We start from the raw sequence: 17,580 nt of genomic DNA on the forward strand, positions 1-17,580 counted from the left end.
CCCCAAACCAGTGTGATTTCCCCCCCAACACCCCAATCACATCCCAGCGATTGGGTAGCACAAGGAGACAGTGACTACCTGGGGATGACCCTAAGGGTTTAGAATTATCTCAGTTTATACCTTGTTTGCTGTCATGTCGATTTTATGGCAGCATAAGGGATTTAGATGCCTCCCTATGCTGAAGCATAGGTGGAATCTGTTAGGCAATAAAATACTCATCTGAACTCAGCTCCTCGATGCATGCAGTAAACAAAAATTTTCTTACCTCCACGGAGGGTAGAAAGGCGGTGGATTCTGGAAATCGCTCTGGGCATGATGTTCTAAGAAAACTGACACTGAAAACTAGGTTATCTTAGTAGACAGTTGCCAACTCAGCCTCAAGAGATTCAGCGGGACTTGATATGCCTTCCGCTGTGCAAAATGTTGGTTCTTAAAATGAGGAACATTCTCAGAATCGAGTATTTATAAGAGTAAAGGTGTGGTGGTACATGCCTTTAATCCCAGGATTCAGGAGACAGAAGCAGATGGATCTCTGTGAGCTAAAGGCCAGCTTAGTCTACTATACTGGGCCTGCCTAAAAGAAAAAAGGAGATAGAGAATGAAAGAATCCATGTGTTCCATCTTACAGGAGCAGTCTGAACCCCTCAAAATGACTATCCACCCCCATGGAGTGATCCCATCACCTGTGTCCTGTGAGCAGGGAGCAGATCTAGGAGAGGTCTTTCTATCAGATTTTTCAGACCTCAGCATATATCCTTGATTTCTTTGGATCTTCACTTAACAAAATGTTTTCTAGACTATCCTATAAAACCTTTTAAGGAAAGTCGTTTGTGTTTCTCCTCTTAACATTGGGAATGAGGAAGTTCATTTCCCTGGAGAGCCAGGGTTAGCAAAATGTTCAATCCCACAGGACAGATTCGTTGGGATATTTTCACAGAAACTTTCTTCTTGACTGTTTAGAGAACATAAAGTCCCCATGTTGGCTTGGCCCTGGAAATATCAAGACACAGAATGAATGAACATGCCTGCTTAGTTAGCCAATAAAAAGGCAGAACCCTGAGGCCTGCTGTTGAACAGATCCTACTTAACAAGCAAGCTTTAGTTATGAATTGCTCGTTTTGCCCTACTTCGCCAGAACTCTATGGCTGGCTTTTCATTTATGCTCAAGTTATGTCCCTTTTATGTTTAAAAACATCTCAGATTTTACGTCAAGAGCCTTCCCTGACTGACTCCTGCATTCTCATTTGGCATTATCACCTGCCTGTTTATTTGTACCCATTCTTTTCTTCACATAATTAGTCTCTGTTTTTATTGTTCTTAACTCGTTTTTTTTCAGTCTGTCTCAGTCTTCAGGGAACTTTTAAAAGTCTAGTATTTTTTCTTCACTAATGTCATTCACTTATTCATCCAACAAACTGCTTTATGTCAGACACTCCCTAGATACCAGTTCAGATGAAAGATGAGTAAGATACAGTCTTTTCCCCTCCCAGAGTGTTCAGTCTAGTGAGGAAAAATGCCACACAAATATACATGACTTGAATAATGGAGTCAGGGAAGACCATCAGAGAAGAAAATATCTAAGCATGTTTTAGTCAACAAACCTTCAAAGTTTAGTGTAGCTACAGTCTGTTTTCCATTCAACAAACCTATACAATATCTCCTGTGTGGGGGACATTGCTGGAAATTAAAGAGGAAACAGCACAGCCTACACACTAAAGAAACTAACTGGATACAGGGTTAGTAAAGCAGGTAGACTCAGATTTTGAAAAGCAGAGGTTTGATCGGAGGAGCAGTATGTGGAAGTGAGGAGGCCAGCTAGCTGGAGTGGAGAAAGCCTGGAGAAAGGGGCAGAATAAGTGTTTCCTCCCAGACAGGAGTGGAGCAGCTGGAGAAGGAGATGGGCTCTTAGATGTTGGAAGGGTAAAGCCTGTAGTCAGTGCCCACTGCAGGTAAGAAGCTATTTTCAGTCAGACCTGGTAGCACAGCCTGTAATCCCAGCACTTGGGAGATAGAGACAGGAAGATCTGAAGTTCAAGGCCAGCCTCAGCTACTTGACACCTAGTCTTAAGAACAAAACAATTTTTTGTTTTGTTTTTTTAAGGTTACTTCTCAGGAAGCAGAGACAAGATAATCTCTGTGGATTTGAGCCAAGCCTATTCTACATAGAAAGTTCCAAGCCAGCTAGAGCTTAAAGTAAGATCCAGTCTCAAAAGAGCAGTCAGAGAACTTTGACTTCTATTCTGAGCAAATGCCTTCAGAGAATTTCAATAGAGAACTAGTGTGGTCTGAAAAAAGTCGTGCCTGGTGCAGAGACTGAACTGTTTGGGGAGCAGACAGGAAGAAGGGTAGAAGCAGAGTGAGTGCTTAGGAACCGCCTGCTGTGATTCAGAGATGACACAAAGGTTTCTTGGACAAGGGTAGTAGAGGTGAAATGGTAAGAGCAGGAAGATTTTAAGATTGTCTCCTTGTCTCCAAGTAGAGCTCATAGAATTTGCTGGCTGTATGGGTGAGAAGGGAAATGAAAGAGAAAGGACTAAATTCTTGCCCGATGGCTGGCACACACCTTTAATGCTGGCACTCAGGATGCAGAGGTGGGAGATCTCTGTTGAGCTGGAGGCAAGCCTGAATTATATCACACATTTGAGGTTAACCGGGTTATACAGAGACCAATATAAAATAATATGAAATCAACCCAGCAACTATTCAATGAATTCTGGGGTAGAGAGATGGCTTTGTGGTTAAGAGCACTTGCTGCTTTTGCAGAGGACACAGTCAGTTCCCAGAACCACATGGGAACTCACAATCATTTGTAACTCCAGTTTCAGGGGCTCTAATGGCCTCTACTGCTTCCCATCTGGCACCAAGTACATATGTAATACATATAAATGCATGTTGCAAAAAACATACATACAATTTTTTATTTATTCTATTTTATGTATTTATTTACTTTTTTGAAAAAAATCTCACTAGATATGTACTCCAGACTGGCTTAGAATTCAGAGAGATCCTCATATCTCTGCTTCCTGAATTCAGGGATTAAAGGCATACACCACCTTGCCTGGACTAAAAACAAAAAATAAACCAACAAAGTAAAAGAATGAGAAATGGACCTCATTAGAGAAACATGACGGGATTTGTCAGAAGTGTGGAAGGCCATTTTAATGTGTGAGATTATGACATTAACTGACCTTGATAGCACCAACCTGTAATCCCAGCACTGGTGAGATCCTGTATCAAGACAGACACAGGGCTGGAGAGAGGGCTCAGCAGAGGACTGGGGCTGAGTCCCAGAATTCACATGGTGGCTCACAACCACATGAGACTCTAGTTCAGGGAGAGCCAAAGCTACCTTCTGGCCTCTGAGGGCACCAGGCACATATGTGGGACAAAATACCCACACATATAAATATGATAACAATTTTTAAAAATTAAGAAAGGACTAAAGAAAGGAAGGAAAGTGAAAGACAGGAAGGAGAGAGGAAGAAAAAGAAGGAAAGAAAAAGGAGGGAAAAGAAGGAAGGAAGGGAGGAAAGAAGAAAGGAAGGAAGGAAGGAAGGAAGGAAGGAAGGAAGGAAGGAAGGAATTTTTGAGGCTAGCTATGGTGGTACCCACCTGTAATCTAAGCACTCAGTTGTCTGAGGCAAAGACAGCAAGTTCAGACCCAGCCTGGGCTACATGGCAAAATTTGTTGTGTGTCCCTGTATACAAATATTTGTGGAGGCCAGAGTTGAATATCAGGTGTTTTCCTCAATTTCTTGTCATCTTCTTTTTGAGACAGGGTTTTTCATGAAGCCTGGAACTAGACTGGATGGCCAGCAAGCCTTGGGGATCTGCCTGTCTCCATCTTCCCAGTACTGGCATTACAAGCACACATTACCACATTCTATCTTGCTTGGGTAGTGGAGTTCTAAAACTCAGGTTTCATGTCTGGGACTTCACTGACTGAGCCCTTTTCTAAGACCTTGTTTTAAAATAAAAATAACTTGGATGAGTTATTTCTCCAAAAACATCCAGCCATTCCAGTAGAGGCAGAGTAGATAGTATGATTTACCCAGATGCAGGGTCCTTTTCAAGGGAAGGCTATTTTTATAAGAGGAACCGAGGGAGTGGCATACTCCTGATATATCGTGGGATACCGTCAAGTAAAGACAGGAATTGAGGCTTACGGAAGTTAGGAGAGTAAAACATTGACCATGCAGGTACTTGAACAAATCAACTGGGAAAAAAAAAAAAAAGATTTCAAGTTGAAATTCCAGGTATAGAACGATTTAAGTTGATGACAGGGTAGTGAAGAGAGAGATTAAAGCTTCAGAGGAGCCAAGGAGCCTGAGCATCCACAGCACTAGCAGCGTCCAGAATGATGAGAGTTACAAAGAAGAAAGTTCTGAGTCAGTGACTCAGGTCGTAATAAACTAGGAGACAAGGATGGCCAAGCCAGATGGCAGCTACTGGGGGAAAAAAAGATAGGTACAAGGGTAGAAGACAGGAAGCAGCAAGGGGAGCTCTGGGGAGAGAAAAGTGGTTCCTTCATCTTGTGGGAGACAGTTAAGGGTAGGATAGAACTTTGTATAGGTCAGGCTGGCCTCAAAGGTAGTGTGTATCTGAGGATGACCTTAAACTCTTGATCCTCTCACTTCTACCTCCCAAGTGCTGGAATTACAGGAATGTTCCATCACATCTGGAAAAATGACTTGTCTTTGAAAGGCTGGACTGAAAGCAGTGTGCTCAGAGAATAGTCCTTCAATGTAGGCACAGGAGGTAAAGAAGGTTATAAGATACTGAAGACAGAGAAATCTGCTCTTCAGAGTTAGACCCGAGAGCCTGGTGAAGGAAGGGATGGGTGAGGATAAGACCTTAAAGACTTGGGTTTCTGGATGACTGGCTGTAAGTTGAACTGTAAAGTACAGAAGTATTTATTTAATTCTGCCATCCTTGGGGTGAGGGTGAGAAACCAGACTTATTTTTGTATTTCAAGGATATTGCTTCAGAGTGGCATGGCTTGGTACTCTTGATTTCTTCCTAAGGCTTCATATGTTGTAACAGTTTGAGTCATAAACGTTTGGAATAACCACTGAGGTACACAGAAGAGGGATCAAGGACATATGGAAATGAAAAGCAGCTTTGATGATACCACAGGCTAGAATTTGTGATGATATTAGTTGTGTGTCCTCTTCCAGTTAGTGGTTCCACCATCCTCATGTAGGAGTTGAAAAAAGAAAACCAGAACTGATTCAAAGCTAATGATTTACAAAGATGATAAGGACCCTATCATAAAATTATAAAGACCCTAGAGCCAGATTAAGCATTCCTGTTCTAAAATGCTCATCCCAGCCTGTTCTGCTCTGTGTTACTCTAGATTTGGGGTCTCTGATCTATCACTGTTCTATTGGCTCCTGGCTTTGTCTGAGGATTTACTTATTCACCATAATAACATAGAAATTTATCAACATTTTGTTCCAATCCTTTTCCACTTGGACAAATGAATCCTTGACTTCAGGTAACAGCCCTACTGGTTATATGACTAACCTAAATCCAGTCAGAAATGTTCTATTATTGCAAGAGATTAAACAAACTGTCTAGAAAAAGAAGCAAGGCTGAGATTTGGGGAAATTCTTGTGATCTAGTGGACCATGGATATATTTAAAGACAAGAAAGCAGGAGCTGGAGACATGGGTCAGTTGTTATAAGCATTTCTCTTCCAGGAGACCCCAGTTCACTTCCAGAGCCTTTGTTCTGCAACTCACAACTTCCTATAACCCCAGTTCTAGAGAGTTCAATGCCTCTGGCCTCAGGGTACTCATCAACATACTGAAAAATAAACATAATGTAAAATAATAAAGAAAACACAGTTAAACACAAATGAAATAGTGAAGGTAGAAGGGGATTACTAATATGGTCAAGAGACAAACCATTCTGAGAACTCCTCATGAGCAGTGTAGACTCTGATGATAAGATAAACACAATCAATGTAGGTATAGGTGGAATGTCCTAGGGAAGAAAGAGGGAAAGCACCAGAAACTCCTGATTAAAAAAAAGTTTCTGTGGCATTCTCTGAGAGGCAAGCAATGAACAGACAACTCCTCATTAGTGGTAGCAGCAAAACATGCATGTGGATCTTCACCTGGGAACTACAAGAGCCAGGTGTGATGGTGCACACCTTTAATCCTAGTGCTAATGGAGGTTAACTGAGGCAGGTGGACTGTCTGGTGTCCCAGGACAGTCAAGGCTACATGGAGAAACCCTGACTTGAAAAACCAAACCAAACAACCAACAAACCCACAAACCTCATCAAGAGTGTAAAAACTGGGGCTGGAGAGTTGGCTCAATGGTTAAGCACACTTGCATTTCTCACAAAGGACCCAGATTCAATTCCAAGCACCCAAATGGAGGTTCACCACTTCTTCACTGTGATAGTTTGTATATGCTTGGCCCAGGAAGTAGCACTATTAGGAGGTGTGGCTTTGTTGGGACAGGTGTGTCACTGTGGGTGTGGACTTAAGACCATCACCCTAACTGCCTGGAAGTCAATCTTTCACTAGCAGCCTTCAGATGAAGATGTAGAACTTTCATCTCTGCCCAGATATTGCCATGCTCCCACCTTGATAATGGACTGAACCTCTGAACCTGTAAGCCAGCCCCAATTAAATGTTGTCCTTTTAAGAGTTGCCTTTGTCATGGTGCCTGTTCACAGCAGTAAAACCCTAAGACATTCAGGTACCAGGTACACGTGATGGATGGACATACACACAGGCAAAACACTATATGCAGAATAAGATAAATTTTAAAAAAGAATGCAGAAAGAACTATCTCTCTGGGAGTTACCTTGGAAAACCTAAGTCAGAACCACTTTCCTAAAAAACAAAAGAGAGCAACAAGCCAACTGGCATGTCTATTTCCTACTATGAAGGGCAATCTAGGTCAGTAGTGAGAGATGGTCCTTCAAAGCCTACCAGGAAGATTTCTTATTTCCCTGTAAAGGGACTTGAGCCTGTGGAAACAATACAAGTTCTCCCACTGATCATGAAACAAGACACTAATGAATCTCTAGGGAATTGTTTTGTGATGCACCTCCTACCCCCCCCATCTACTGCCACCACAGGCAACTTCCAATATAACTAAGTTTGTCAGGTATCTGGGGGTGGGGAGGACGTGTCATTCTTAGTTCTAAAAATAATAATAAAAAAAATTTAATTGGTGACTTGCAGATAGATGGGACACAGTGTTGTTATATGTGAGAGTTCTGAAAAATCAAACCAACTGCCCATTTCTATTATGTCAGAGATTTTTATTTTAGTAAATGGTATGGCATTTTCTCATTATTAAAGCATAAAAATACTACCCCAAACTAAATTCCTCAAAGCCTTTCCTTCTGCTCCCATCTGTATTCACATAAATGCTTTTTCAAGAAACATGTATGACACAGCATGTACTAAAAACGGGTAGGACCACTTGCTGCTACAAGATAACATTATGGTGGCCCTGATGCTAGGACCTACTTTATCTCTTCCAGCCACCTGTGGGTCAACTAGAAGTGAGAGAGCTAAGGAAATTTTAGAGAAATATGAGCACGAGATTAAACTATTATTACTAAACATCAATGGACAATACAGGATCAATTGACTCATTAATGTGTTAATGTGTTATTCTAGTGATTTCATCTGAACTTGCTATCATCTTCTGCAGAAAAAAAATGGAAACTTTTCTGGGTGGTATTTTGTCACAATCTGCAAGAACAGAAAACAGTAATTCTTTAATTCTAATAATTTACTCCAAGGATATAAATTAAAATGCAAGGTAGATGCATAAATATGTTCATATAGTAGGGCTGGAAACGTAGCTCACTGGCAGGGTATCTGCCTGTCATGCTCAATGCCCCAGAGTTTGATCCCCAGCACTGCCAAAAGATCATTGTAATATATATAATCAAGAACAGAAGAGGGGGGCTGGAGATGGCTCAGCAGTTAAAAACATTTGTTGCTCTCGGAGAGGATCCCCATGCTCATGTTCAGTTTCCAGTACACATATGCTGGCTCATAACCATCCATGATGCTAATTTCAGGGGATCAATACTCCATGCTGACTTTCGTGGGCACCAGTCACACATGTGCTGCACACAATGTACACAGAGGGAAAGCTGTTACTCAGAGAATGATTTATTAATAAGTAGTTACATCCTATTAAGAAAGCATTTTTTTGATAATGGCATTTTGCGTTCCAATTAAGAAATTAAGTAAAATGCAGAATTTAAAATCATATACAGTATTACTCTTTTTTTTTTTTTTTTTGGTTTTTTCAAGACAGGGTTTCTCTGTTAGCCTTGGCTGTCCTGGAACTCACTCTGTAGACCAGGCTGGCCTCAAACTCAGAAATCCGCCTGCCTCTGCCTCCCAAGTGCTAGGATTAAAGGCGTCCGCCACCACTGCCCGGCTATACAGTATTACTCTTGTTTATAGGCAAGCATGGCAGCCAGTCAGAGGACTTGATGGACTCAGTCCTCCTTTTCCACTTTCATGTGGGTTCTGGGGATTGAATCCAGTTCACCAGTTTGTGTGGCAAGTGCTTTTACCCACAGAGTCATCTCACTGGCCCCTTTAAAACATTATTTAAAAATTATTTTTATTTATGTATATTGTGTGAAACTGTACAAGTTTGTGTGCAGTTAGTTGTTCACAGAAACAACTGCATCACAGCCCCTGGAACTTGAGTTATGATCAACCAGTAGGTGCTGGGAACCAAACCCAGGTCTTCAAGAGCACATTAAGAGCTCTTAACCATACGGCCATCTGTTCAACACCCTTTATGTGTGTATATACATGTGAATTATCCTAACTTTGAAAACGTACAGAGTTAACACATTTATATTCTCAGAAAGGCTAGAAAAGGCCAGGCAGTGGTGGCGCACGCCTTTAATCCCAGCACTTGGGAGGCAGAGGCAGGTGGATCTCTGAGTTTGAGACCAGCTTGGTCTACAGAGTGAGTTCCAGGACAGCCAGGGCTATACAGAGAAACCCTGTCTTGAAAATGAAAAACAAAAAAAAAAAAAAAAACAAAAAAGAAAAAAAAAAAAAAAGAAAAGAAAAAAAAAAAGACTAGAAAAATGTCCATCAACTAATCTACATGGAAGACTTTTTAGTTTGTATTTTCACAGAGAATTGTTTAAGATTAAAGCCTTTTTTTTTTTTTTTTTTTTTTTTTTTTTTGCGCTCAGGATAAAACCCAGGATTTCTGCTTGCTAAGCACAGAGCTATACCTTTAGCTACAAAAACCAATATTTGAAATACTGTCATGTGCCAGGCAATGAGCTAAGGAATTTTATCAGTAATCTGCATAGCAATTATGGGAGGTAGGCATCTCAGCCCCCACATTACAGCTGAGTAAGGCTCCTCTATTTAAACAATTTGCCATGTGCCCTGGATTCCAGCCAATGTCCAGGTTTCCTGTTGAACCACATGCCTCACCTGCTACAGTTCCTACGAAGCCCTTAGAGGTTTATAGGAAGGTCACTGACAACAGAACTGAGTTCAGTGTGTCCAAGAGCAGTTTTATTTTGCTCACTAAACATCACTTCTCCCTCCCAAAGTAGCAAAGCTCCTGCCTCCTTCCCAAGGCTTTTCGCCTGCACCCTCCCAGAGCACACTTCCTCATGGCTGTGCTATCAGCTGTCCTGCTTATTGGCTTGGCATTTCATCAGGTTATGAGCAGGGCAGGGTAGAACTGCACACTCTGACCCGTTCCAGCCAGCTGGCTCCTTGGTCTCTCCCTTGGATCCTAAAACAAACAAGCTCTGTGCTCTGGCTCCCTAAATTCAAACTTGTGGGGGAGGGGGGAAAATCCCAGCTATGTGAACAATCAGAGAATATCTGGCAGCACATTTGATCTTCTGTAGCTTTAACAAAGTAGTGTCTCCAAGCATCCAGTAGTTCTCCCATATTCTAAACCTTTATGTTTGGCTTATTCCACGCACCACCTTGGTGTGTGGTGCCTAACCTCCAGATGGCTACGTTCCAGATGGATGTCTCATGACAGTTACTAAACCCCTTCATGAAAGAGGAAGGTGTTATTTTCCTAACACTGTTTCAATGCTTCTTCATGGTTTCCTGTTCTCTCCAAGAGGCAGAGACAGGAAGTTACTTGGTTAGGGTCATGTCACAGCAAGTCGGTGACAGTCAAGGTTAGAACATGCTGCTCCAGACTCCCACTTTATCCTCCAACACCTGAAAACAAATAACCTACAGACTTTTATCTGGGAAGAGAATGATGGGGACTTGAGGATGGGGACATGACAAATGAAATAATGGGACAAGCCTGGTTCTTTTTGATCCGGACTCTATTTTTTCCACTCAAACAAACAAAACAAAACACAAAACAAATGAACTTCATGTTGATAAAAGCTTAAGAAAAACTGGGCTAAACCAACTGGAACAAATTAAACTGCTAAGGAACTTCTTAGAACTTTTAATGCGCTTATGAACACTGAATAGTTTATATTGAAAACTGTTTCTTAAATATAATAAAATTAAAATAAACAATATAATGTACTATAAAACTAAGTGTTTCATAGGCACCAGGACTTCATAAAAAAGCTTCAGAAGAGCTACTTGGGGTGAGCCACAGGATTCTGTAAAGTTAGACACCAAGCCAATTCTTCCCACTAGTGATCATCCACTGTGTTCAAAACTGCAGGATGGTTACACTGCACTCTCTGCATCATCCACTGTGTTCAGAACTGCAGGATGGTTACACTGTATTTTCTGGTGTTTTTCCACTTGCTTGTCGAAGTTCCTGGAAGAGAACCCTGCTTGGAGGAAATCCACTGGAGTAAGAAGGTATTTTAGCGCCAGGCCCCTGGACTCAGGAGTTAGATGAGTAGCTCTGCTAACATGAGATGGGGGAGAATCATCGCCTATGGGGTCGCTTTGGTTTCCTCTTGCTGGTGAGCCACTGCCTCCCCTAGACAGCAATGGGGACCCTAAACCAATTTCCTCCCTGGTTTCTTGAAAGATAAACTCATCTACAGGCTGTAATTGCACTGAAAATTCCAACGGGGCAGTCAACACAGTCACCATCTTGTTGGAGTCACAAAAGAGGACTGGCTCATCACATTCTTTCCTGCAGAAGTCTGGGAACAACTGCTTCCTGGCCTGCAGAGGATGGGAGCAAAGCCTCTCAAGGTCCCCAGCACAGGGAGAGAGGTTTTCTTTTTTTTGCTTCTTTGAGTCTCTGTCAATTTTGACCTGATTAGCTCTCTCCTCAGGGGACTCAAACACAACACCCTGGGTTCTTGGTCTCTTTAGCCTCCTTTCTAACTGCCAAAGCACATTTGTTTTCCTAGAGGAGGAACTCATGTACTGCTGCACAGAGTATGGAATCAGAGGCACAGAGAGCCTAGGACTCAAACTGTCCTGAAAAAACTCTCCACAAGGCTGTTGATGGACTATAGGTACCACCTGACAAGGCCTCAGAGCTGCAACAAAAGCACGAAGCTCAGAGTAGGATGAATGGTCAGAGTAAGGGATGGTGTAGATGCTGGGGTGGGGGCTGCGTATTTTCCGGCTTGTGGGGAAAATAGCAATGGTAGGGTGAATCTGGTTCCACTGAAGCATGGCAGAATGGCAGATCTCCACATGGTCCACAGCATGGATGCGCCCCGCTTTTTCCTCAACTGTAAACACGTCTGCCAGGCCCAGCAACTGTACCAACTCCAGGCGTTGAGGACTCAATACCACCCAGGTCCGAAACTCAAGGGCTAGTTGCTCCAGCAGTGATTCTTTTCCTAGACTATAGAGTCCTAAATTATATCCAAGGGGTTGGGAGAAGTAAGAGAAAGAAGAGAATAAAGCTAAATAAAGACTCTTGATCAACCAAATATTTAGCAAAAATACATAAAATCTATGTGACAATCCAAGAAGTTTCTCAAGGAGATGCATTTAAGATATACAGCAGATGCTTGTATGGCGCACACCAAATCCACTTTTTTCCCCCCCAGTTCAACAAGAAAAGGCATCTATCAAGCATCAGGCACTGTGGAAACAGACTAAGAAGGTTTCAGCTCTCCAGGGTACCATCCAACTGCAGACTCAGAAAAAATGCAGTGAAGGGTAATTTTACACACAGGCACACAGTGTCATCAAAGGCACAGAAGAACAACAGCTGCCAGGTGATGAAATTAGGAAAAGCTTCTGTAAAATAACAGATGACAACTGAGTCAGGTACACTTTGGGGGATGGGTGGGGAAAAGTTTAAGTATTTCTCTGGGGAAAGAACACATTTCCATCTAATTAAAGAAACTCACTATATAATCTAGAGGCTATTTATCTATATCTTATCTAAATTAAGCCATGAAGTCATAGATCAGCTAAGGCTCCTTTCTATCAGTTGTTCCCACAAAGTGTGCTTCTCTGGGCAGCACAGGTAGGCAGTTCATTGAACAAGCTCTCTCCCTCTTTGGCTTTTATTTTTCTGATCATTTTCCTTCACCTGTTCTGCATGTTGTCTCACTCCATACAGTGCTTTATATACTCAATGTGTATCAGTTCTCTTAGCAAGAATCTCATCTTTACCTTGGTGTTTACAACAATGCCAATGTATTGGCATGCTGTGTTTTAGTTCTGCCACTGTAACACTTCTCCCTGCCTGGACATTCACAAAGACATGCCGAAGGAAAAACTCCATGTTTTCCAGAAGGCTTAGAGATTATGCATCAGGTGTGTTTCCTCTTTCCCTTTGTGCTTGTCATTTCTTCGAATTAATGGAAGATGATTTTGGCTGAAAGGAAGCTGAGCTCTATCTTACAAGATGGATCAGGGTTAATCAGCAAAGACAGGGTATAGTGGAAAGCATTTTAAGAGGAACCACCTGAGTGTTACTACAGTAATGATGGTTAGTGAGATATATCACTAGGAAGGCAAACCAAGGTCTTTTGTTAGTGGGCCTTCCAAGTACTGAAAATTCTATAGACAAAGTGGAGGTTGATGAACAGTGTGACATAGGAAAGTGACAAATTTTAATCATCAAAATACTATGACTTTATAAAAAATAATATAGTAGGACTGTCAAACGCCTGAATGAGAAGTTGGAAGCAGAAGTTCCATCAAAAGGTACTCACATAGAAAGAAATGCAGACCTGAGCTTTAGCAATGGCTATGGTGACAGATATGGGAGTTGCTACTTAATAGTTGTTCTCAGACTTCACTGTTTCACAACTAAATTGTAACTCCTTACAAAAATGTTTGTTTTATATTCACTCCTTTTGATTATGATTGAAATTTCACTTTTGAGGCAAAATATAGTTGGTTTTCTGTTTTCTATACATCTTTTTCCTTCTCTGGATCCTTCCTTAAAAGACAAGAAGCCCTCAAAGTCAGACACCATATGTTATTCAGATTTATATCCCCATTGCCTACTAGATATGTGGTACATTACAGGGCTTATTATATAGTTGCAAAATTAATCGAGCCCTACCACAGGCAGTCTCCTAACCAGCTGTGCTGCTCTTGAGAAAATTCTGTATGTTAAACTTCAAGAATGGTCAGCAATAGTATTTCTTCATGAATAGTTGATTAATCCTGAGGGTAGGGAATATTTCTCAATCAGTTTGGCAGTTGCCCTTGAAGGTATATAGCTTTTTCATTATTTTTATTTAAGGCCAAATTTGAAACTCCTTTCAGAGTTGGGACATACGCTTTAAGATGTTCATTTTTCTCTTTTAAGGACCCTTAATTTTAGGAACAAGCAAAGAAATTATTAAGAACAAAATCTGTTATTTTGTTTTAATAAGAAAAGCTGATTTTCATAAACCATCTCTTTAAAAGCAACTTCAAAAGAATCCCAAAAATATTGTATACTACTGTGGAGTCACCAGAACAAGCAAACAGCTGGTTTTATAATGCACCTATTTAAAGCATAGCAATCACAAATTCATTTAGCAAATATTTATTGGCTCCCTCTTTTCCAGGCATTATGTAGGCACTTGAGATAGAGCCCTAAGAAATAAAGAGTCTCGTTATGGTAGAACCTACATTCTAGCAGAAAAACAGTAAAAGTTAAAAGGAATAAACATGGAAACTGTGAAATCTCTATCAGGAGACGATTTAGTGGAATACTGCTCCTCTTCCACTTAAACACTCAACAGCTCTTTACTAAGATGAGAATCAAGGGCTGGAGAGATGGCTCAGAGGTTAAGAGCACTGGCTGCTTTTCCAGAGGTTCTGAGTTCAATTCCCAGCAACCACATGGTGATTCACAACTATCTGTAATGGGATCCAATGCCCTCTTCTGTCTTGTCTAAAAGAGTGACAGTGTACTCATATACATAAAATAAATAAATCTTAAAAAAAAAAAAAAAGATTAGAATCAAATTCAAAATAGCTCACTACTACTCCAATCCCTCTGCCTTTCCAGACTCCTTGCATACTATGTATCTGTCACACTGGCTGCTGCTTCTCTGATAAACAAAGCTTCTTCCTACTTCTTTTCTTTTTAAAAATATTTATTTGATATATATATGCCTGCGAACCTAAGTGTATATATGCGTACCATATGTGTGCAGGAGCCCTCAGATCTGAGAAGAGGCACTGAATCCCCTGGAACTGGAGTTAGAGATGGTTGTGAACCACCATGTGGGTGCTGGGAATTGAACCCCGGTCCTATTGAAGAGAAGCCTGTGCTCTTACCCACTGAGCAGTCCCTCCAGCCCTCTTAAGAGTTTCTTTTTATTGTTTGTTTTGTTTTCAAGACAGGGTTTCTGTGTAGCCTTGGCTGTCCTGGAATTCACTCTGTAGACCAGGCTGACCTCAAACTCAGAGATCTGCCTGCCTCTGCCTCCCTAGTGCTGGGATCAAAGGAATGCCCCTTCACTGCCCAATCCTTAAGGTTTCTTTAGGAGTTCACATTTGTGTGTGTGTGTGTGTGTGTGTACATTATGGGATATAAGCAATGGAATATTTTAAAATGTACAGAATACACTAGGAGGTGATAGATTTAATTAATGACAAAGCTGGGGAAAAGGGTTGAGAATTCAAGAGTGAGGATGGTGGACAAGTTCACAGTTTTTTTCTTTTTTTTTCTTTTTTGTCTTCGGAGACAGGGTCTTTCTACAGAGCTGTGGCTGTTTTGGAACTCACTATGTAGACCAGGCTGCTTCTGCCTCCTGCATGCTGGGATAGAAGGTGTAGGCCACCAAGCCAGCTGGGAGGTTCAATTTTCTTTTTTCTTTTGTTCTTTCTTTCTTTTCTTTTGTTCTTTCTTTCTTTTCTTTTGTTCTTTCTTTCTTTTTTTGGTTTTTTGAGACAGGGTTTCTCTGTGTAGCCCTGGCTGTCCTGGAACTCACTCTGTAGACCAAGCTGGCTTCAAACTCAGAAATCTGCCTGCCTCTGCCTCTGCCTCCCAAGTGCTGGGCTTAAAGGTGTGTGCCACCACCGCCCGGCAGGTTCAATTTTAAATAAGATAATCATAGTAGGTTTTACAAGAAAGGTGAGACCTGCACAAAGACTTGAAAACAATGAGAACCTTCAAAGAACTTAGATTCACTAAGCATGAATGGAAGAAAAAGGGGATAGCTCACCAATCTTTATGTTGTGCTGTGGGAACTGTCGAATTAGCTGGACAATCTGCTGAGTAGCTTCTTGTCGGGAAGGAAGAACCAGGGCTGGATTGCAATTAGTGTTGTCTAGATATAAAATATGAATCTGTTTCCCCAGGATCAGAGCAGGCTCCTTCAGCATGGATGGTGTATATCGAAAATCTCCTGGAAGAATAATATATGGAGTGTGAGAAGTAGGGAAAGAAAAAAAAACAAAACAAAACAAAACAAAAAAAACCCCAAAGGCTAGAAGACAAACCTCTCCTACCTTCAGTAGCAGATGGGGGTTGGTTACTAGTTTATGCAAAAACTGTGTCCTGGCACTGAACTGTACAGTTTAGCTTCTTTGTGAAAATGTCTCTATCCTATTCTTGGAAATTCTTTGTTTGATGTTTTTCTTACAAGACAGGGTTTCTCTACATAGGATGGGTGTCCTAGAACTCACAAAGTAGACCAGGCTGGCCTTGAACTCAGAGATAAGCCTGCCTCTGCCTTCCCAGTGCTGGGATTAAAGGCATGCACCACCATGCCTCTCTTGCTCTTGTACTTTTACTTAATAAAATTAAAAGTAAAGGATGGATGGTCAACGAGTAGGAAATCAGTTGGAAAGAGGCACTATGCCTGTATGGGATAAAGCTATCTTTCTGGGTAAACGCAGCTACAAAGTGTGAGGGATGCCCTGGGAGGCTCACCTGTGTAGAGAATTGTTCCAAAGTATCCTTCAAAGAGAAACATGACAGAACCAGGACAGTGATTGGCATCTATGAGGGTCACCGTCATGGTTTCTTGCCCAATTTCATCTAGAGGTAATACATGGCTCTCACCAATCTCCAAGGCTCGGATCCACTGCTTAGACACCTGAAGAAAACAGTTGGTTACCCTAGTAACCATAGAGTCCTCTCCTGGAGCAGGGACTAACATTCATCAAGGAAAGTTGACCATGTTTTGAACCACTCTCATGTAAGCTGTTATAAGAATTCCCAAGGAATCTTTCCTTCCTCTTCTGTCTCCTACCCTTTGTACAGATTCTGAAAACAGTCTAAATAGAGATTCTCAAACTTTCTCCTATCATAATAATCCCAGTTATGGATGGAAAACAATTGTCAGAAAAAATTTCAGTCTTATACCAGCCACTTTGGACTCGAACAAAGAGGTGTTAGACAATATGTTTTTATTTAGCACATTTGATGAATTATCGGGGGTTCGTGATGAGTGTTAGAGATCTAACTTAGGGTTCTTGCACACATTAAACAAGTGCTCTATCACTTAACAATCTGATAGATTCTTAGATAGGAATAATTTCTTCGTCTAAACTTACATATAAAAATCTCCAGTCAGTTAGCTAGAGGCTAGTCTTATTCTGGGATCAATTCCCACATCTGTAAAAATTCAGTCCTATGTCTCCCACTCGGTGATCCGCTCCCAGATTCCTGGACTAGGTCTCAGAGACCAAATTCAGCCCCAATACCTGCAGGCGACGATGCAAGAGGTGGGCAGTGATGGGAGAGCAGTAGAGGGGCCGTGCCCAAGTGCTAGACAGGCCCACCGTGTGGTCACTGTGCATATGGGATAAGAAGAAGAGCCGCGCGGTACCAGCACGGCGCAGGCTCCAAAAGTCCACAGCAATGGGCGTTTGGGGGATTACGACCCCGTTCATGATGGCAGAGTTGAGGAATCACCCAGTGGTGTCTTGGCGGGAACCGCGCTCCTGAGTGAAGCTTCCACCACAGTGTCCCGACGACATGTGGACTCAAGAACAAGTCCAGAAGCCCTAAAGGAAAACCATCCCAGAAATGGAAGTAGACAGAGTGAGGAAAAAGAAGGTGGCTGCGCTCGGGACGGCCAGGGTGAAAGCGCCCAACGCGGAAGAAGCCCGGAAGACATCATTCACACCCGCGCGCGGGACCTCAGGCCCAGTCCGCACTTTGTCAAAGCGCGCGCGGCGGCGGGGAGACAGACCCTAGTAGCTGATTTCCGATGGCCGGCCGCGGCTGCCTCAC

At 41.9% G+C, this 17,580-nt stretch overlaps 1 protein-coding gene across 1 annotated transcript; it reads right to left on the bottom strand.

Annotated features, from left to right (window-relative positions):
• Positions 1-10,309: 10,309 nt before the first annotated feature.
• Dclre1b (DNA cross-link repair 1B) lies at positions 10,310-17,527 on the bottom strand. The gene is made up of 4 exons (XM_034500416.2): positions 17,049-17,527; positions 16,273-16,438; positions 15,563-15,745; positions 10,310-11,788 (listed from the first exon to the last, which is right to left on the bottom strand). Exons 1-4 carry the CDS (start codon positions 17,235-17,237, stop codon positions 10,689-10,691), a joined length of 1,638 nt encoding a protein of 545 aa, XP_034356307.1. The 5' UTR covers positions 17,238-17,527; the 3' UTR covers positions 10,310-10,688.
• Between the last annotated feature and the right edge of the window lie 53 nt (positions 17,528-17,580).

Source organism: Arvicanthis niloticus, chromosome 4 (assembly GCF_011762505.2).
Source record: "Arvicanthis niloticus isolate mArvNil1 chromosome 4, mArvNil1.pat.X, whole genome shotgun sequence".
NCBI classification, from domain to species: Eukaryota; Metazoa; Chordata; class Mammalia; order Rodentia; family Muridae; genus Arvicanthis; species Arvicanthis niloticus.